This window comes from Sardina pilchardus, chromosome 14 (assembly GCF_963854185.1).
Source record: "Sardina pilchardus chromosome 14, fSarPil1.1, whole genome shotgun sequence".
Classification (NCBI taxonomy): Eukaryota; Metazoa; Chordata; class Actinopteri; order Clupeiformes; family Clupeidae; genus Sardina; species Sardina pilchardus.
The window spans coordinates 23,141,876-23,163,863 of NC_085007.1; the positions used below are offsets into that span (position 1 = coordinate 23,141,876).

At 46.0% G+C, this 21,988-nt stretch overlaps 1 protein-coding gene across 2 annotated transcripts; it reads left to right on the forward strand.

Annotated features, from left to right (window-relative positions):
• The first annotated feature begins 527 nt into the window (after nt 1-527).
• Nucleotides 528-20,841, forward strand: fam219aa (family with sequence similarity 219 member Aa). 2 transcript variants are annotated; one of them, XM_062553915.1, is made up of 6 exons: nt 528-734; nt 9,263-9,362; nt 11,367-11,469; nt 12,809-12,889; nt 15,297-15,372; nt 16,337-20,841. In XM_062553915.1, the coding sequence occupies exons 1-6, from the start codon at nt 669-671 to the stop codon at nt 16,496-16,498; spliced, it is 588 nt and encodes a 195-aa protein (XP_062409899.1). In that variant the 5' UTR covers nt 528-668; the 3' UTR covers nt 16,499-20,841. The 2 variants fall into 2 exon arrangements, with proteins under 2 accessions (XP_062409899.1, XP_062409900.1); XM_062553916.1 differs by having other exon boundaries at nt 15,297-15,351.
• The last annotated feature ends 1,147 nt before the right edge of the window (nt 20,842-21,988 follow it).

Here is a 21,988-nt window from a genome sequence, read left to right on the forward strand (position 1 = left end):
ACAATTTTTAACTTGTCGGTAAACATTTAACAGAAAATGCTGTAATGCAATTGCAATGTGCTGGAAATGTGTTATGCACAGAATGCTGTGAGTAACTGCTTACTTTAGTGAGGATATTTGAGTGCAACTTTTGATGGCGACAGACAGCAAAAGCGGAGATCTTTGTGTTACAGTGAAATGTTTAAAGACTCCTCCGTTCACTTTGCATTTACAGTAATTCACGGTATTCAGTTTTAACAGAGTCATGTACGTTCATGTTTTTGTTATTAAGGAAAATCATTATTTTCATTGTTAGTGTTATTATTTATATTGTTGTTATTATTACTATCATTCTTAGAAGTATTCGTGTTATTAATAGTAGTATTATTATTCGACTTTTTAAACTTTATTTGAAACTATTTTCAAGTAGTGCATCTAGAATACCGTGTTTTAGAAACTTCTAGAGACTACAACACTTCCTGTCATGTTGGTCATCTGTTTCCGGAAGACGTTGCTCAATGTTGCCAGTTTCACAGTGGTGACGGACGGACGGGGAGCAGCAAACAAACTAGGATGATGCGAGCAGTTTGTAGCATCCTCCGGTCGTATTGATAGCGGAATCGATGCGTTTGTAAATTTCATAGTCATAGCATTAGCGTTAAACAGTTGAATACCGACGTGGTGTAAAAATGATGGAAGAAATTGATAGATTTCAAGTACCAACAGTGAACGATAACCCGGAGATGCAACCGCTGGTAAGCAACCCGTTACCGTTACGATTTCGGACACGTTTCCAATAAACTTGATGGCGTTCTAAACCATTTCAGAAACCTGCAGTTGTGTTTCAAAATAACGTTTTCAACGAAATCTGTCAACGCTCGTTTTTTGACTGGCCACTCGAAAATAGATAAACAGACACCAGTGATGTGCTTGAGCTTGCAGAGGCGTGTTGTGTTGTTCTGGATGACATTTTCTCAAACCTAACGTTTCCTCAGCTACAGTATGTGATCTCAAAACGAAGAGACCATACATTTTCTGACGGCCATTCTGTTTGAATTATATTGTCGTTATATTGTGAAACATTTGTTTAACGTTACTTTATCCACATGTACGTCACCCGGTTAGCTTGCTAGTTTGGCAGTGCTCAGCCTTTCATTTGGTTGTAGCCAACGTCACAGTTATTGGAGATGTAACGAGTGAGTGCACTGAAAGATTAGGCTACGTTGCGCTTGTTTATGCTGTGAGACGACAGATGTTATTTATCAGTGTTGTTAGAGGGGATATGGTAGGGTTTTTTTGTTTTGTTTTATTGCCTTGTATTATTACATTAATCCAAAATGAGGTTGAAGGCGTTGTCATCCCACATTTATTCCGTCTGGGCTCAGTGGGCTGAGTAGCCTGTCTCTCCCCCAACGTTTTTATTAATTCATTTAGGCTACGCTAGGACGTGGCTTCAGTCGTGTAGCCTGAACGTGATTTTTCTTGCGAAAATCTACTACGGCTCAGCTCAGGCAAAGCATAGTACTAAGCGATCTTTCCGTGTGTGATTTATTAAATATTGTGGGGAAGCCTACGTAGCTTATCCCTACGACTTGTAGGAAGGCGCGGCTGTTGATGCGAGGTAGGATACATGAGGCTACTTCAGTATAGCACTGTGCCGTGTGTATACTAACGTTGTAGGGATAGTTGACAGACAACGGCCCACAATCATGTCACACGACATTATATATAGCAAAACAAAAGGATCATGTTTATGATGGCACCGACATGGCCTAAATATGGTTAGGTCAAGTTTTAGCCATTTAAATGTCAGGGAGCTGGAACGAGTTCAGCTTGTACTGAGAGTATAGGTAGGCCTGCTATAGATTCATATATGAGAGGATACAGACCGAGGCCTGCTATAGATTCATTGTTAGTTGCTAGTCCAGTGTTAATACATGACATTTCTCTTATAGGTGGAAGAAATTAGAGGAAATTGCAGCAATATTGTTTTATCTCAAATCTCCACAACATTCCTGTTATTAACATAACCTCCCCACCTTCTACCACACACACACACACACACACACACACACACACACACACACACACACACACACACACTCCAGGTTATTGATAAATGGTAAGCAGCTGTTTTTCCCCACAATCATCCCTTTGCCTCGGGACAGGCTTTTTATCCTTAGATGGGGTCAACTGCCTCAGGACAGCCGCGGGGAGGTCTATGTTTACTTCTCGAGTCATCCACCACTCTCACTTGAGTCTTCGTTTTGAGATTTGAATAGCTTTCAACTTTGGAGGCGTTTTGTAGAATGGACTACTTGTATTATGAAATGTGCCTGGTACATTCACAAAGGGTGCAAAAAAGCTAGCAGATGCCAGATGTCTGACACTATGACACATGTCAAGTCATAATTTCATTCATTATATCATTGTTACTATTCAACTCATATTTGGCATTATGGCCCACAGTGTCATTTTGCTCCAACTCAACCCAACCCTATCAGCTTGAGGACCCAGCTGTGCAATTCTCTCTCTCTCTCTCTGTCTCTTTCTCTCTCTTACACACACACACACACACACACACACACACACACACACACACACACACACACACACACACACACACACACAGAGTCCATGCTTTCTCATGCTAATCATCTTCCACTCAATACGGCATCCCAACAATAGGCAGGCACCTGCCTCGCAAAAAGTGAGGGATGGAGTCACATATGCAAAGAATGGCTTAACCTCTGCTGGTTTTCAATTGCTCTTTTGTATCGCAACCCCCCCACAGAATCAATAGGGCTAAACAAGCGAACCGCTTCTGCGGGTGGGAAGCGCACAAGTTCACAGTCAAGTGGTAAAACTGCAGTGGAAGATAAACATGAGGACAGAAGGAGAAATGTGAAATCTAATGAGATGGCAGCTCTTTCCCTCGGATACCGCCCCCCCGCTGTATCTGTCCCGGGGCAGTTCTAAATAAGAATGGTAACATTGTAGCTCTTGCGTAACAGCAGCTCCACTGTAAGGGGCTCCCTGATGATGATGATGATGATGTGTTTTCCCTTGTATGTCACGTGACCCAGATCTCATGATCTACCGTGTGAGAGATGGACAGGGGGAGCAGTGATCCGTTCGGGCACACAACGCTTTCTATGTATAGCTTGTCCACCGGTGGTCACGTGACCCGGCAGGCTGCGCTACCCATTGGCCCGAGAGAAGGGAGCAGGGGGGTTGCAGGAAGAGATTGATAATCCCGCGGATGTCCCAGCTGGTTCAGCTGCATCAGCAGCAGCAGCAGCAGCAGCGGCAGCAGTCATCCCCACAGCCTGAGACTGCCTGAGCGATGGCGGAGTGATGAGGCATGGGGACCACAGCAGAGGGGTTGGGCCTTAGACAGAAAGGTCATAGATCCATAATTAGAGTCGGGGGGGTCTTGGACAAGAATGCTTATCCATTACCCGTGTGTGTGTTTGTGTGTGTGTGTGTGCGCGTGTGTGCGCGTGTGTGCGTGTGCGCTTATCCATTACCTGTGTGTGTGTGTGTGTGTGTGTGTGTGTGTGTGGTGCGGTGCAGGTAACCCTATTAAAGCAGTCCCACCCAACAACTACTAGACATCCGGTCCGAACCAGTCAAGGAAATTGAGCAATCTCCTCCTAAGTGACCTTGCTGACTGTGTGTGCACACAGTGACATTTATCCACCTTGATCCATCCAGGCTGATGGAACAAGCATGTCTGAACATATAAGCAGCCACAGTGCCATGTCCCCCTCATACATACACATCAGTATGCGCGGGCTCCCACCGCCACCATCAACACAGTGGTGTGCAAGTGTAGGCTATGCTGGCTTACACTTCTTGTCTAGCAGTCTCTCCGGCCCATGTTATCTCATGCACAGTGGATATGCATACAATAGCTCATGTTGTGCATGTGTGACTGTTAAGTGCTTACGGCGAGAGTTTAATCCGGGGCTCTATGGGGCTCCTCTATGGATTACTCCTACATCATCTGACATCCCATGAACCTCTGGGGCATCACGCCACTCGTCTCAGCGGGGGACATTTTGATGCTGTGTGTGTATGGCACGTGGGGAAATTAGCATACCCCCCGGCCTTGAGCCATTACGAGTGAAGTATGCTTTGAAGTCTTTTTTGTTGTGGTGTGTGTGTGTGTGTGTGTGTGTGTGTGTGTGTGTGCAAGCTAGAGTTCGAGAGAGAGTGAGTGAGTGATTTTTGGAGGGCCGATCACGTATTCCATCAAGGGCTTGGATTTACTTGTGCACTTGTTGGTATTGATCGGGACCTGCTTGAAGTTTACCCAAAGGGCCTGCTACTTTCTCTCACACAAACAGTGCCATTATTGACAGCAATCAACTGTCATCTAAAGCTTTACAATTCAACTCTCGTGTTGTGAATTGGGAACATTGGAATGTTTTGTATTCCAATAGTGTATGCGTGCCGTGCAGTCAGTAGGCCTTTTGAGAACTCCCTAATCAGAACATCCTTGAGGCAGAATATTAAGTCCAAGGTTAGATTTCTCTGGACCAGGCAAGTGGTCATACTGGGTTTGCTGTCTGGCTGTCCAGTAACACACACACACACACACACACACACACACATGGACACACACATTTGTAGTCTCTCTCGCCCTCTCTGTGTCAATTAACTGTGCCAAGTTATCCATGGCACAGTGCCTAGCTTTAGCCAGGCTCAGGCTGTGGGCACAAGTGTTGTTCTCCCAGGCAGGCTACGGAGCACTGGAGCCTCCAATTGGTTCTCAGAGTAGAGTATTATCAACCTTAATCTTAACCTTAACCTTATCTTAATCTTAACCTTAACCTTATAAGATATACAATGTACTCAGAGATACAGCATAGTACGTAGGAAGGAAGGAGATACAGAAGCATGTAATGGAGTTATGTAGTTCTCGTTCTCAGGCCATCAGAATGATGGACCAGTCTGACCCCTGGTGCCTTTGCACCCACCCCAGGCCACCCCAACTGACCTCTCCACCCTCTCCACCTCCTCCACCCTCCTGTCTGGAATGCAGCACATGCATACTTGGAGCGCACGAGCTTGCACAAATGTGCAAGCGACATAGTACAAGCAGACACTCCCCACTGTCTGCAATGTGAACATTCTGTACAGTACATTGAGCATTGCGCATGCCATATGTTCTGAAATATTTCGATGATGTTTTATTTAATTTAGGCTATGCCTTTCTGGCATTCAGCGCAGATGACAGGGAAGAGATGCATTGTACAGGGATATTGGTTTTTAGCTGTACATATGACAGGATATGCTTTGACTTTGACTCGAGCTTCAGCTTAAGCAACCCCACTGCTCAGCCCCATACTGCGGCTGGAGGAACACTCGCAGCTTCCTGCCTCCCCACCTGCAAGAGAACTGCTGGAGGCGATGTGTTTGAACGCCGAGCACTCCACTACTGGTGAACCCGCTCATCAGGCAGGCGGGCAGCTACATTTCTCTCTCTCTCTCTCTGTTTCTCTGTTTCTCTCTCTCTTTCTCTTTCTCTCTCTGTCTCTCACCCTCTTTCTCTCTCTCCCTGTTTCTCTCTCTTTCTCTCTCTGTCTCTCACTCTCTTTTTCTCTCTCTCTCTCTCTCGCTCGCTTCTCAGAAACACTGTGTTTTTATCAGGGCCGTTTCCCTATCGATCTGTCTGGTCAGCAGGATCCCATTACCTCTCCCAGCCACTCCCCAGCAGCATCAGTGACCACGTCAGTCTGTCAGAAGAGTCCGCCTCTCGCACTCCGCTGCCGTCTGAGGCCAACATGGCAACGGTCACTTCCTGCCTCGCAGACCTGCTGTCTGTCTTAACAGTGTCTGCCAGTAAGGATGACACAATCACATTGTTTATACCATTATTATTATCATTTCCTCTCGATGTCTACTAGAGCATAGTCTGACTGAGTCTGTCTTGGTCATGTCCAAGAGGCTTGCCGGGAGCGCGTAGCCATTTTCTCGGTCTTGAACCTGAAGCTAGTCCTGAAGCCGAGGGCCCATGGGACGTCAGTCTCGGGAATGTGAGCGTCCACGGTGCCTCCGCTCTCCCTGGACAGTTCTTTTTGTCAGCTTTATTTATGTGGAGGATGAGCAGCACTTTGACAGGGCCAGCTGTTCGGCTCACTATCTCCTGTGGGCAAAGGGTAGTGCTGTGCAGTCTGCTCCGCCAGTCTCTTAGTAATTAGCACTGTCGAAAAAAGGACCACAGCTTGTTGGCTTCTTTTGTCTCCGTACAGGAGAGTCCTGAAGGCTAATTGCATCTGTTGGATGTTTTTTTTTTGCTACACACAAGCAGCAGCATGTTGGTCGATGACTGTTTTACTGCTGAACGTAATTGTCAGCTAGCCACTTCTCTAGGTAGGTAACTATAGTGGACGTTTATTGTTTTACAGCCTGACTTTCACTGGCTTAGCCTAATGCTCAATGTATGCTAGATATATCTCACTGTGCCAGCCTATAACCTCATCCACACACGCACACTTAGACAAATACTCACACACACACACACACACACACACACACACACACACACACACACACACACACACACACACACACCAGTAGTGTGTGTTTTGTACAGAGCTTCTTAAGTCTTGCTTGTTGTAGGTGTCGGCCTAAGCGAGTGGCGACATGATGATGTGGTGTTTATGTCAGCTGCTCACAATGCCCCTGTAAGACTGTGGAAGCCCCACAACAGGCGTTGCCTGAGACACAGTGTCAACACACACACACACACACAGACACACACACAGACACACTCTTCCCTGGCGTGTTCCAGTACTCACCCCCACGCCCCTTGTGTGTCCCCACCCTGCTGTGGTCCCTGTGCAGAATAAGGGCGCGCTTGTGGCGGGCCATAATGAGTTCTCTGTGTGAGCCCAGAGAGTTCTCCGTGCTCCCCGCGCCACAAGAGGCCTGGCTCGCTCGCTCGTCCCCACTCCCACAATCCCCTCTGTTCAGCCTCCAGCAGTGCCAACCAACACTGCCCCCACATCAACATCAACACCACCCCCTCCGCCACCCCCCCCCCCCGCTGCTGGATCTCCCCTGATGTGATCGGGTCAACTCACAGAGGAGATCCCACCAGCCAGATTTCACTGGCACTTCCACGTGACCCCAGACGGCAGTCACTGTGGGTGAGCCATGGTGGCAGAATGTCCCCCCCCCCCCTCCCTGTCCCCGGTGCTTTGATGCCTGTCCCTTTTGCTCTCTGCCAGCTTATCTGTATCAGAGTGTTTGCATATTTATGAGGGATTTTTTGATGAGTTTGGTGTTGTGATTGTGCGAGTGTTTGTAACGTTGCCTAATGGATAAGTATTGTTGTTGTGAACGAGAGACAGGAAAACGGCAGACAATAGTTAGCCAATGAATTGGCATCGGGCGAGCCTGGCCTGATGGACGGACGCATTCTATATCAAAAGACCAGGTGTGTGTGTGTGTGTGTGTGTGTATCTACGTGTCTGTCTAAGCACTCAAATGATGCAGCCACATCAGTGCCAGATTTGCTTTGTGGGTGTTCTAACACTCGATAGGTTCAGTTCCTGTTCCTGTGTGTGTGTGTGTGTGTGTGTGTTTAAGAGAGAGTTTGAGTATATTTTGGGCTCAGGAGAGAGGAACAGGAGCCAAGAGCATCAGATGGGCTGGCTCCCCAGCAAAGCAATGCCCCATTTGGCAGTAGGATGAGATGGCAGAGATGGCACTCTGTATTTTAGTAAGGTCTAGACAGACAGACAGACAGACTTCGGCCAGATCTGATCTCCGTGTGTGTGTGTGTGTGTGCACTTAAATGTGGGAAAATTATAATTTGCTATTCCATAATCTTTCTCAGCAGAGAGACATTTTGGGGAGAATGAAGTTTGAAAAGACTGTTATCGCTTCCTATTTGTGCATGACAAAGGGAACGAGAGAGAGAGCTGGAAGGCACTCTGAGAAAGAGACGTCTTTTTCAAATTCCCAGCTATTGCAGAGAAATGAATTTGCTGTGTCACTATGGTTTACATTTCGCTTGTTTCTTCACCGCCTCCACTGTCTCCACAGCTCTCTCTTATTGTTTCTGACTTTCTTTCCCCATCTCTCTCTCTCTTTCTCTCATCCCTCTCTCTCTCCCTCCCTCGCTCACATCCCTTTCTCTCTCTCTCTTTCTCTCTCTCCTACTCTCTCCCTCTTTCTCTTTTTCTCCTACTCTCTCTCTCTCTCTCTCTTTCGCTCCTACTCTCTTTCTCTCTCTCCTACTCTCTCTCTCTTTCTCTCCTCTCCCCCTCTCCTACTCTTTCTCTCTGTGTCGTTCAGTGTTGCGTTGGCACTGTAAAGGGGGTCTGAAGCCTCCTCAGGTTGTCTGTTTATTGTCCCGGTGGTGAGTCAGAGGTGTTCTGATGCGCCTGACGTCTCTCTTGTCTCCTCTCTCCGAGGGCTCTGGAGATGTACTTGGAAGTCTCTCGAACACACACACACACACACACACACACACACACACACACACACACACACACACACACACACATAAATACACACACAGATAAGCACACACACACACACACACACACACACACACACACACACACACACACACACAGATAAGCACACACACACACACATATAAGCACACACACACACACACACACACACACACACACACACACACATAGAAACACACTGTGCACTGTGCCCACATACATTGCGCTCTTGTCAGGTGCGGGAATGATTCACGAGTGGAGTCACTGACGCCAGGAGTGACGGCCGTCTGAGTTGGCCTCTGTCGTCAGCGTGTGTGTGAGAGAGAGATGGCTCTTCCCTCTTTCTGTTCTCTATTCTTTCTCTGTCATATAAAAGCACATCTGGGTTGACAGGGAAGTGACACTGAGTGAAGCCTATAGCCTAATATTTGTCAAGTATTTTATTTATTTTTATTTTTTGCATCGCTGTTGTGTCTTTTGTTCACATTATCTTACTGGCTGGGTTTGGATCGGCCACTGTGGAGTGAAGTCCACTTTAAAGTCCCCATCCAAGAAACTGAACATATATTTCTCTGTACAACTAAAAACTTGTTATCCGTTATTGTGTGGGCTGTACTGTCAGAGGCTGCTTGTTGGAGTCTATACTTTTTCATGTGTATAAGCAATAGGAAAACATCCCTTTCTCTCTCTCATTACGTGTCTATGTGTGTGTGTGTGTGTGTGTGTGTGTGTGTGTGTGTGTGTGTGTGTGTCTATCTGTGTGTGTGTGTGTGTGTGTGTGTGTGTGTGTGTGTGTGTGTGTCCAGGACCCTGCTGCGACTGCCACCTGTGAGGCGGACACAGACACAAGAGAGTCTGAAGGTGTGGCCATGAACTACAAGCCCTCCCCACTGCAGGTCAAGATTGGTAAGTGCTGTGTTTGTTTGTGTTTGTGTTTGTGTGCGTGGTCAGACCAAAATACCAGGTTTCAAAATACCCTCGGCCGGCGGTCACAAGTGCTGGGTCACGGTGTGACTGCTCACCACTACTGCTATATTTAGTGTGTGTGCGTGTGTGTGTCACCGTGTGTGTCCATGAATTTGAATTTCAAACCCTTCTCTCTACAGGTTAAGATTGGGAAGCATGTGTATGTGTTTATGTGTGAATAGCTTACTGCATTAGCTTAGATCGTGTGTGCGTGTGCGTGTGCGTGTGCGTGTGCGTGTGCGTGTGCGTGTGTGACCCACCGTGTGTGTCCATGAATTTGAATTTCAAACCCTTCTCTCTACAGGTTAAGATTGGGAAGCATGTGTATGTGTTTATGTGTGAATAGCTTACTGCATTAGCTTAGATCGTGTGTGCGTGTGCGTGTGCGTGTGCGTGTGCGTGTGCGTGCGTGTGTGTGTGTGACCGACCGTGTGTGTCCATGAATTTGAATTTCAAACCCGTCTCTCTACAGGTTAAGATTGGGAAGCATGTGTATATGTTTATTTGTGAATAGCTTACTGCATTAGCTTAGATCTCGTGTGTGTGTGTGTGAGTTATGTAAATGTGTGTGCACTGCCCTCAGGTCATCTACAGCGCAGTGTCATTAGTTCAGTGTGTTGATGCAATGTGTCGTCTGTCTGGCCAGTGTTCAAGCCCTGTCTGAGATTGTGGAGTCGGTCTGTCATTCACACCAGCCGTGGGTGGACTGGACACACACTGATGAGTTTCCTCATAGAGGAGGAGTGCCAGAATGACAAGAAGGAGAGACAGAGAGAAAGAGAGACAGACAGACAGAGAGAGAGGGAGAGAGGGAGAGAAACAGAGAGACCTTCTGATGGATTGATGGTGTCAGGGCTTGAGAAACAGTAAGCTGATGACCCCATCGAATGGCTACTTCTTTTCCAGCTGTGCTTAATCATTGTAGGAGGAAGGTCACCTTAGCGCTATGTCGTCCTCTCTCTCTCTCTCTCTCTCTCTCTCTCTCTCTCTCTCTCTCTCTCTCTCTCTCTCTCTCTCTCTCTCTCTCTCTCTCTCTCTATCTCTCATTCTCTCTCTTTATCAGTCATTCTGTCCCTCGTTCTGTCTGTCTCGCTGTCTTTTTCGTCTCCCTCTGTTTAGTGTTTGTCCTCCACAGATGCCACAGCTTGGATCGTAATTAAAGTTTGTATTGCAATCATGCAGGTGGCAAGGAGAGGTTATTTACAGCCACACACAGCCACACACACACACACACACATACATAAACACCCACACACACACGCGCACACACACACAAGTACATACACATCGGACACCCGTAAACTCACTAGAGGTCATTCAAAAGTTGCACACAAATCTCCTCTCTAAAATAAGCAGACCGGCGCGGCAGAGTGCAAGCTCAGCCTTTTCCGGATGGTTCTCCGTACACGGGGGGCAGCTCAGAGCAGTGAACCAGCCCTCGAGAGTAGGTCAGGAGGCCAGCAGCTTTGGGTTTCAGCCGAGGAATGCTCTCCACAGTCAAGGAGTGGCACGTCAATATTTCCATTCAGTTATTAAACCTTTTTAAATCTGGATTCCCCTTTTATATCAACATCTTTTTTTATTGTAGAGGTCTCCTTTCAGAAAAATGACAAACAGACAAGTGGGTAAAGCTACTTTGAAAGTGAAGTGAAATGAGTGAGAGAAGGAGGTTGACTGTTTTTTGTTTTTTTTTTTGTAACTAGCAGGCAGCGCCCCCACAGTCTAACATGTTCCCTAGTTTAGCCTGAGCTGGCTGTCAGCCGGAGTCATTCATTTCCCACAGTGTACGTGTCTACGCTCTCATTTTGAGGGTTTATTTTCCGCGCGGCGGATGGAAGGTTCTATGTTGGCTGTCATTGTCTCTCGTCTGCCTCGTGGGGGAGGAATGAGTTTTGGCCCGTCGTGATTGATGTCCTCATCTGCTCCGGCTCTTGTGATTGACAGAGAAACAGAGAGAGCTGGCCAGGAAGGGCTCGGTCAAGAACGGGACGGTGGGCAGTCCCGTCAATCAGCAGCCCAAGAAGAACAATGTGATGGCCAGGACACGGTAAGACACTCTCTCACACACACACACACACACACACACACACACACACACACACACACACACACACACACACACACACACACACAAACAGACACAAACACAGACACATGCAGGCGTATGGCAATACAAGTAATTGGATATAGTACTCCCTTACCCTTTAATTTGCCTAGTGGCCACAGGTCTCAAGGCCTCAAAACATCATTACTCTTGGAAAAACACTAAGCAGAGGCTGAACATAACTCTGTTCAAGAGTGTCAGACCATCACGCTAGACTGAAATCATGAAATGAGAGCATGAGCATGAGTTTTGATAAATGTGTTCACGTCTTAAATCAGAAGGAAAAAGCCTTGAGAAGTCTTTGGTCCAACAGGGAAAAGGTCTTTAGGTGACAGTTGGAGAGTGCTGGTGGAAGAGACTGTCGCCCTAATTGCGCTCACACACAGATCTCTAGGCTAGGCCCTGTCTGGATTAACAACCATGAAACAGAAGGCTGCTGCATGGTCTGAATATCTATGAACTGTGGGGAGATCTTCAAGGACAGAGATTAAACACCTCTGGAGAGCTCTGTCTCTCTCTCTTTCTCTCTCTCTCTCTCTCTCTCTCTCTCTCTCTCTCTCTCTCTCTCTCTCTCTCTATCTATCTCTCTTTTTTCTTTCTCTTTATCCGTCTCTCGCTCTATCTCTCCCTCCTTCTCTCGGTTGCTCTCTCTCACACACACTTATTTGCACACTTTGGCATACACACAAACACCCATACAGTCGCTCTCACACTCACACACACACACACACACACACACACACACACACACACACACACACACACACACACACACACACACACACACACACACACACAAACACAAACACATACACACCCTTTTAGCACACACAAGGTGCCGTCAACTTTTGTTCCTGAGGATATTTGCATATAAAGCGGTTGTATATATCTGAAGAACAAGCTAAAGATGTCAGCTATCAGATGTCTCTCCCCCCCCCACCCTCCCCTCTGGTGTCTCAGCTGAATTGCTCTGGCAGTGCAAATCTCTGTATTCTAATGTACTCTCTACTTCTTATCTGCTCTGCTTATGCAGGTGTTATGCAATGTGTTGCACATTCAATTTCCACACATTCGGTGGTGCAGACTGTGAATGATCAATGATAGAAACACATTTTTTTCCCCTTTTTTTCCCCAAACTGCTGTATCCATCTCTCTCTCTCTCTTTCTCTCTCTCTCCTCTCTCTCTCTCTCTCTCTCTCTCTCTCTCTCTCTCTCTCTCTCTCTCTCTCTCTCTCCTCCCTCTCTCTCTCTCCCTCCTTCCCTCTCCATCGCTGTTTTGCAGGCTTGTTGTGCCCAACAAGGGATACTCATCTCTAGACCAGAGTCCGGACGAGAAGCCTTTAGTAGCCCTGGACACAGACAGGTACTGACCCATCTCCTGCTGGACACCTGCCATCAATATCACCTCCAGGGCTTCATTAAAAACACAATAGTGTAAATGACCTTTTCAAGGGAATAGCAATCAGTAAGGGCACCTAGGGGCATTATCCTAGCCACATTATTTGCATTGCAGTTTGCCTCTGTTAATGGAAGTTTTATGTGTAATAACGTGTGTGTGTGTGTGTGTGTGTGTGTGTGTGTGTGTGTGTGTGTGTGTGTGTGTGTGTGTGTGTGTGTGTGTGTGTGTGTGTGTGTGTGTGTGTGTGTGTGTGTGTGTGTGTGTGTGTGTGTGTGTGTGTGTGTGTGTGTGTGTGTGTGTGTGTGTGTGTGTGTGTGTGTGTGTGTGTGTGTGTGTGTGTTCGGGAGTGGGAAGGGTTGATGAAGTTGTCTTTAACATTCTCATTAAAGGAGGGTGATGAATATTTTGAGCTCATGGTGTGAGGCTGGGGCTGCCATGTGAGTGTTGGGCGCAGCCATTTCATTTTGCAATTGGATTAGGACGACTCAATTATAGGTGGGAGACGAGTCGGCGAACGAAGCGCCTCCAACTCGGCCCGTCTCTTTGACGCAAACCACTTCTGATCGCCGGCTTCCTCCGAGAAGCAGCCCTCCCGAAGTAGCCAAATCAGCTTCTCCGCAGCGTTTCTCTCTCCCCCCTCTTCCGTGTCATCTTCTGGCGTGCAGGAAACTTGCACCACGTTACGACTGCACAATTTGGTTCAAAAAGCGGGAACGAAGCTTCAATCATTCTTAGACAGGTCCAGTCGGTGTGGTGCTGCTCCAGTTTTCGTCTGGTCAGTAGTTTTTTGGCCGCTGTCCAGCGCCTCGCAACCTCATCAGCGTCCACAGAAGGCGTGGGGCACTCACGCGGAACGCTTTCCAGAAAAACAAAACAAATCAAAAATGGACCCGCACGTTTCACGGGCGTTTTAAATTGCAGAGGTAATCTGGTTTAGAGACGAGACCCGGCGCCGATTTGCATCTCAATGGCGGGCGGTTCCTCGCCCCCCCACCCCCCCCAGACCTGTGGCGGGAAGAGAGGCGAGCAGCCTGCCGCTCATTACGCCGTTTAAGGGAGGCGGTGAGTCATCTCAAATGAGCTCTGATTACGTTTATTGTGTTGTGGAGAAGCTGGGCCTCTTATGTCGCCACTCCACACAGACTGTGATATGGGCTGTTGGTGAGAGTAAGTGTAAAGGATTGCAGACCAGTTTAAGAGGAGTGGTTTATCAGGGCACTGTGTGTGTGTCTGTGTGTGTTTGTGTGTGTGTGTGTATACACAAAAGAGCGTGAGTGTGAGTCTGTCTTTAGGGCAGTTGTCGCCTGATGAGTTGAGCTTCATTAAACATGAAGCTGTAATTACTCGCAGAATCAATAGAAGGTTCCAGATTGCCTCTGCTGGTTTCTCGTGATTAATCAATTTAGCTGAAATGCCATCTCCTCTCTCACACCAGTCTCCCACTGCAGGACACACACACACACACACAAACATACGTGCACATCACTCCACTGCAGTCAATTTCTGCTGCAGTCACACTCCTTAGAACAAAGGCACACACGTATAATGTTTTTTTTTGTGCTTCAAACATACACACGAGGTAATAAGAGGGTACAGCTGAAGACTGATCCCTAAGTTTGCTCCAACTTCAAATACGACCGCCTCCAACATGATTAGCTTTATTCCAAAAGTGCATATACATACACACACACACACACACACACACACACACACACACACACACACACACACACACACACACACATACACACATGCACGCATGCACGCAGAGACACACACACAGATATAAATTACATTTTAGAAGAGAGGGCAAAAATATTCCCCAACTACATCCGATTCTCCAGTCGGCAGCCGTGTACAGAGTCTCTAAATGAGCTTGTTTTCCTGGGCCCTGGAGCAGGACGCGTCCGGGGAGTTCCTGATTAACACACCGCGCTCATCTCCTCCGTTCCCCTCCCCATCCCTCAGAGGCGTCCCATTACTTGAAGTCAATTCCATGGGAAGATCCGGCTCGGGAGGCATACATACATTAACTTTGCGCAGCACACCTGACTGGCATTCACTGTGAAACACTGGCCTTTCAGTGTCAATTATCGCAGCCATCAGCACCTTCAGCACAGACAACGTATAGCCCAGAATACCTGATCGAGCTCTTCGGAAGATTTTGAGTGTAAGGTTAGATCAATGTACACCCTGGAGTGATTTCTATTCTCTTTGCGTTCTATACTGTTTAATTCTGTTATATTTTTAGAACCCGGGAAACGATGTTGAAACCTAGTTCTCTGGCTGTCAAATTGAGAACGGGTGCATGTACTGGCATGTTCTTTGTAGAGACTCGAATCCAACGGCGCGTGTGTGTGTTCTCTTTCAGCGACGACGACTTTGACATGTCCAGATACTCGTCGTCAGGATACTCCTCAGCCGAGGTGAGATGTCTGAGGGAGCAGGTACTTACACGTTCTGACTAACCCCGTCTAACCCTGAGCAACATCCCATGCCTCCAGTAGACGAGAAATACCACCTGCACTATATTTACACCCTACAGCTACAGTAGGCACTCGTAGCACGTTGTTGTGATATCATAACAACATACCTTATAGTCTTGCAGGGCTAGAGTTTTGGAACAAGTTGTCGAAATGGTCTTTCAGTACCCCAAACTAGATGCTTCCAGCAGGACTGAGCTGCAATCTATAGCTTCCAATATAAAACCCATGAAATTTTAATTTCAAGTAAGCTTGCTCACATAAAGCTACCATGCCCCAGCTTCAATCCCTGATGTACTCCCATAAAAGTCTGGTCACTATAGTAGTATTTGCTGTCATTTATCCCGTCCTAACATGCACTCCTGGCGTTTTATTTTCTTCTTCTCACATGACACAGTTACAGTGCACAGTTGCATTATTATTATTATTATTTTCTTTTTTTAACGTACGCACGGCTATCATGTCTGCTGTAGCCAGTTCCATTGATTATTGTGGAAGCTAACCCTACGCGAACGGACCACTTCAGTTACATGCTCAGTGTAGCCTCCCTGTGACGTTTCTCCGTGATCCCGTATAATTGAGCATTTCTGGGATGTTTCTCCATGGCTGATGGAATCATCAGATGGAAAGTGACTCGCATGAAAGTGAGACATAAGAATTCGGCCCTTGAGTATATTCATTCATGCAGTCCCTAGATACTTTTAACCTAAACTCTTGCTTGTAAACAGTCTCTTTCACTATTTATTTTGATTTCATAGCAGTGGTTTCCTGAGGGATGACTGTTACGCAGCAGTAGTCATACACTACTAATTTTCTAATAGTCTTTTCCTTTCCCTGTTGTAACTTCCCTATGAAGTACATGCCGTCTCTGTGCACTAAAACACTGCTGGAGTTGATCAGTACCCCTCTCCCTTCCACCCCCATGCAGCAAATCAACCAGGACCTGAACATCCAGCTCCTGAAGGATGGCTACCGGTTGGACGAGATCCCAGACGACGAGGACCTGGACCTCATCCCCCCGAAATCCGTCAACCCCACCTGCATGTGCTGCCAGGCCGCCACCTCCTCCACAGCCTGCCAGATCCAGTAGCGCCCTCCTCCTCTTCCTCCTCCTCCTCCTCCTCCTCCTCTTCCTCCTTTTCTCATCTCTCCATCCCTCTTATCTTTGTCCCTCTTCCCATAACCCTCCTCGTCTCTGTCGTGAGACGAATAAGAGTTACGAGTTCTCTAAATGGAATGATGACTAAACTAATAGAAAATCGCAACGAGTTAAAAATGTTATATTACTGTAATTAATATAAAATGAAAGGGGGTAAAAAATGGGGTAAATGCACAAAAAATAGAGTTCCTAACTGTCATTGGTTCCTCCTATGGTAGGACGCGTGTCTTTGCATCATCTTCAGCGGGGAATGGAGCTTGTGTATGTGTTTTGGGTGTGCTAGACAAACCTGCTTTGGTTACAAATGCACGGAGCAAAGGGACAACAAAAAAAAACAAAAAAAAGCAAACGGATAACAAAAGGAAAACAATAGTGAGTAAACACTAAATGTTCTGTGTTTGCACAACCTCTCACTCCACTGTGTGTTGCTTGTGATCTGGATGAGTGTGTGCGCAGTGCATGTTGCAGGCATCTGGAGGCACCTCAATCTCGTGGGTCGTGGGTGGCTATTGGGCTCTCCCGCCAAACTGCTACTTTGTACAGTCATGGATCAACTCTAGCGAATGCAAAAGAGGGACTAATTTGTATCTAACAGTTTTTTTTTTGTTGTTCAAGTCCCTGCACTCCTTAAGATGATACATCAAAACTGGTTCACTTCCCCTGTCAGACCCCTTTATTGTTTACATTGTCTCGTTTTTGTTGTCATAGTCTGGGGTTTGTGCAAATCCAGTTTCCCCATGATCCAGGGGAAAGTACAGGGTTGAACTGCATGTGTCAACAAGAAATTATATGGACGAGATATTCATGTTTTTCTTTTTTAATTTTATATTTGGTGTTATTATTTATTGTAATGAAATGTTACTCTCTGTTAGCATGCTACTGCTTCTAGTGGTATTGGCTCACTGGGGCATCAGGAGGAAGAATAGTTACTGTGTCTCTGGTTCCCTTGATCTTGATTGCCCCTCAGTACTCTTATCAGAGGTTAGAAGAGCCAAGCAGACTGATGAAACAAAATGGTTGCCAGATCCTATACTGAAGAACACTTTAAACCAGTCCCTCTTCCAGGTCTCAGTGACTTTTGATTGCATCTGTTCGGAAGACCGGAATGTCTTTCCAGGCCAATTGGTTTTCATTCTACCAGGGAAGAAAAACAAGGTGTGACAGGAAGGAACTTATCTATAGGCCTACCAGGTGTGTTGAGATGAAACAGCCGTTTCTGTCAGTGTCCTGTATGTTTTTGCAGTTCATATGAACTGGTCACTGTTGATTTTGTTAGTTTTAGTCTTTACTTTTTAATTTGAATTAATTTATTGAATTAATACTTTTTTTGCTTGTTTATTCCCGGTGGTTACTTACATTGTTAGTGAAAACGGTTACATGCAGCCGTCGCCATGTGCACAGTGGGAGGTCAAATAGGGAGAGATGTTCATGTTGAAGTAGCTGCTTTGTCCCGTGCAGTGGTGTGACCTCACAGATATTATGCTAGTTCCAGCTGCCCCCAGCTCATGTGCCGTATCTCAGTGTCCCGTCAGTGTTTTTGTTTGAGTTTAGTTGTTTTTTCTTGTCTCTTTTCATGTGTGCCAAACAGTGTAACGAGACAGAAACAGTGGTGTGGTAGAACTCCGACATTTTACTCCCCTCCAAAAATCCAGAAAAAAAAAAATCAATTCAGATTAGCAATTCTTTTTTCAAAAATGACTGTGCTGTGTTGCCAGACAAAAAATGTCAACATCTACTTTGATGTGCAGAGCTGCCATATTGCATTGTGCTACACCACATAAGCTAGCATGCTATAGCTAGCACATATAAACTTGTTCCTCTCACTACCAGTGTGCCCTCATGTCTATGCTGTCTGATCACACACAGCCCCATTTCTTTGCTTTTATAACCAAAGACTCAACAATAAGTCCGATGAATCTTTCATCTCTTCTAAAGGCCCACAGGCCCCCGTGCATGAGAACGGTTGAGTTTTTTTGTTCAAATGATGTTGTACACGACCCACTGTGTCAGTCTTAGCAATGAAAGGGATTGTCTTTTCTGAAAATAAGAGGAAAGGCGTGTGTCTGTAGTTGTTGTGTGGTGAGGTTACAGTTTCACCCATCTTTGCCCTGACGTCTTACCATCACCACCACCCCCCTCCATAGTCATTTGTGTGTAAGCTAAACATTGACATTCACCCTTCAAAAAAACCCATCTGAACTCCACACTTCCACATGGGGAAAGATGGCTTAATGAGCATGTCAGAGTTAAGCGATGGGCTCCTGAGATACCTTTGGTGAGGATAGGACACTGTGCCAGTGTGAGTCCAACTCTGAACATCTGCCACGGACAGGAATACAGTATCTGGGTGGTCCGTGCCAGTTTACCGCAATGCGCCACAGCCCACTTCACTCACTACACGTAGGCTAGTTAAGCCACCTCGCACTCAAAATTCTCACTAATACACTCTAAATCACACTGCTGTGGCTAACCTTTTTTTTTCTAACCAATTAGAATGGCATGCCCTGGTGTAAGTAGGACTTGCTGTGGAAAGTTTCCACGCAAAATGGCATTCAGGGTTTTACTTAATTCCCCCCCTAGTTCCTGTATATTGTTCCTTTCGGTGTGTGAGGGAGAGTAGCATTAAGGGAGTTTAGTCCATTAAATGTATATTTCTAAACTGAGCGTTTGTGCTGTGCGTTAGCCAGCAGGGCATTTTTTTTAAATATTATTATTTGCTTTTGTGTTGTTTTTTTTTATGTAGAATGGATGATGTGTTCCGACTCAACTCTGTTAGGAGCTTCTGTTTTGTTCCTCTGACTTCTGCTGTGAGGGGTGCCAGAGCTTGCAGTACAGTATATTCTCGTCAATTGAGGCTTCAGTACGGGCTCCATCCCTTTCAGGTGTATTCAGATTGTGTTTGTTCATCCTCCAGACGCATTTTTCCGTGGCTTATGCAAATCCTCTCCTCCTTTCCCCAGCCTCAAGGCACCAGTTTAGCTGTGAAGTGTTTAAGTGCTTGCTGTACAGCCAGAGTGTGAGTCACATTGCCTGGAGTTTGAATGTAGCCCTGCATTTGTTAATTCAATTATGCCAGAAAAATACAGCATTATACCGCAAAAAAACAACAACAACTGAATATTCTATGTACATCATCTCCTGTTGAAGCTCTCATTAGAAGGTCATATCTTTTTTACCTCCTCATTATCACTTTTTGTCTACTGGTTTGGATGCAGGAATGTACCATGATGTCCCTGAGGGTCAGAATTCCCTTGTTGGTTATAAGAAAAGAAAAATACTATTTAGGAAATGATCTCCCGTAAGGAATGTTGTTAACATGATTGTTAAATGCAGCTAAAGAGACACTGGGGCAGGAAGCCCCCTCGTTTTAACCCTACTTTAGAACCTTCCTTCTCTGTTGGTTTGGTGGCTGCATGAGAACTTGAGTTGCAGCCAAAAACAAACTTGTTTACAGACGTTAAAATCATCTGTGGACCGCCATTAAAAATCAATTGTCCATGCAGACATCGCGCAGTGTCCTAACACAAGACTGTTTTGTCCACAGAGTATCTGAGCAAGGCGCAGGACATATCTGGGAAACCAGCCAATAGCAGCCACCCCAAGCTGTTAGTGGTGGTGGTGGTGGTGGTGTGGGCTAGTCCCAGTCATGACTGATCCTCAGAGTTGGTTTACGTAACCCTGACCTCTCTGTCACACGGCTGCCTCTCCCTCTAGTCGTCCAGTCTGGCTGGTAGTAATGGTGGGACCCACGTTAAAGGAGCAGTGTGGCTGGCCATGTGAACTGGTTGGATTGGATTTCTCCGAATCGTCTGTTACGTGAGAATGGTGTCCTCCCTCTCTTTTTTTCGCTGTCTGTATTTTTCCTCGGTCACCCTTGCTTTGTGAATTCACAAAAAAAAACAAAAGAATTGAATGAAATTAAATGCACCTATTTCGTCGAGTAAACCCCCCTCACTCCCCATCCATTTTCACACTCACAGTATAACTCTTGAGTTTGCTGATTAAGAAAATGCCTTAAGTACAGCTCCGTAGTGGGTGTCTATTTATTTGCTGTTGGTTTTGGTTTGATTTAATTTATTTAAACAGAGTGAGAGAGTTTTTTCTTTTCTTTATTTTTGATTTTCTTTTAACATAGAACCACATTTTTTTATTCTGCAGATATATTGATCATGATTGTAAAGATGTGAACAGTTTCCATACCAGTATTTAACAGATGTTATTGTTCTGTGTAGTGTATCATATCAATAAAAAAAAATCTGGAATATGTGACTTCACCTATACAATTTTGTCAGATATTTTATTTTCAGTATACTGAAATCATTCTCCCTCTCTTCCTCTGTATGGCTCTCACACTCTCTCTCTCTCTCTCTCTCTCTCTCTCTCTCTCTCTCTCACACACACACACACACACACACACACACACACACACACACACACACACACACACACACACACACACACACACACACACACACACCCTGCTGCACTGCAACATATAGTGTGTAGTCAGCACTTCTGTTTGTCACCATGGAGGCAGCCTGTGCTGCCCTTTTACTGTCTATGGTGCTGCCTGTAAATTGAATGCATCATGTCATGGCTTCCTGGATCCCAATTCCTTCTCTGTACAGTTATTCTCTATAGGCCTACCGGCCCCAGATCAGTTGTTCTTTCTTTCTCCTAACCTCTTTCATAAGCCTGAACTCTTCCCAGATCAGTATGAGAATCTCCCCTGCCACAATTTCTCAGAGAAGGCCACCAGTCGGTCACAGTTTTAAGCTCCGCTCCAGTGATCCGCCAATAGGGTTCTGGGGCATCATGATTACCTGTGCTATGGGCGTTCTGATTGGAGGAGAGGCCTAATGAGCCGGGACTAATCCTCTGAGGGACAGATGGTGGCCTAGGGCTTATGGCACCTGTAGGCACTGCTCAGCGGTAGCCTCAGCACCCTGAGTAGCCTGGGTTTGAACAGCAAGGAACATAAGAAATATCCTCAAAGTTAACACAAAATTAACTTCTCAAAGGGGGAAAGGAAGTGAACTTTGAAGACTTTGTCAGGTAAGTGATGCCTTATATCAACTGGATATTTCCGAGTATCTCTGTTCCTGCTCGAAAGAAGTCTGGGATTGTCACTGTGGTAAACTCACTGTTCTTATGCAATGCTAATGGTAGAGCTGACACCTCTTCCTTGGTCTAGTTTTATGGATGTTTTATAACAAAGGATAGTAGATACTACACCACAAAGTACTTGAAGATTAGTAGTACTACACTATAAGGACATGCCCTTAGAAATGATCATTGGGAATTCTGAAATAAGGCAGATGTATCATCAATGTATCATCACTGTATGGATGCTAACACACGTGGTGACTTGTTGGAGCTCTAAGCTGTGCTGGCTCCACTTGTTGCCTCATGGAGCTGTTT

Excerpts from the sequence above, each read along its gene's own strand:
- fam219aa (XM_062553915.1), top strand. The coding sequence starts at position 669 with ATGATGGAAGAAATTGATAGATTTCAAGTACCAACAGTGAACGATAAC. Across the intron at positions 11,470-12,808 it reads AATGTGATGGCCAGGACACG|GCTTGTTGTGCCCAACAAGG; the intron begins GTAAGACACTCT and ends GCTGTTTTGCAG. Across the intron at positions 12,890-15,296 it reads GTAGCCCTGGACACAGACAG|CGACGACGACTTTGACATGT; the intron begins GTACTGACCCAT and ends GTTCTCTTTCAG.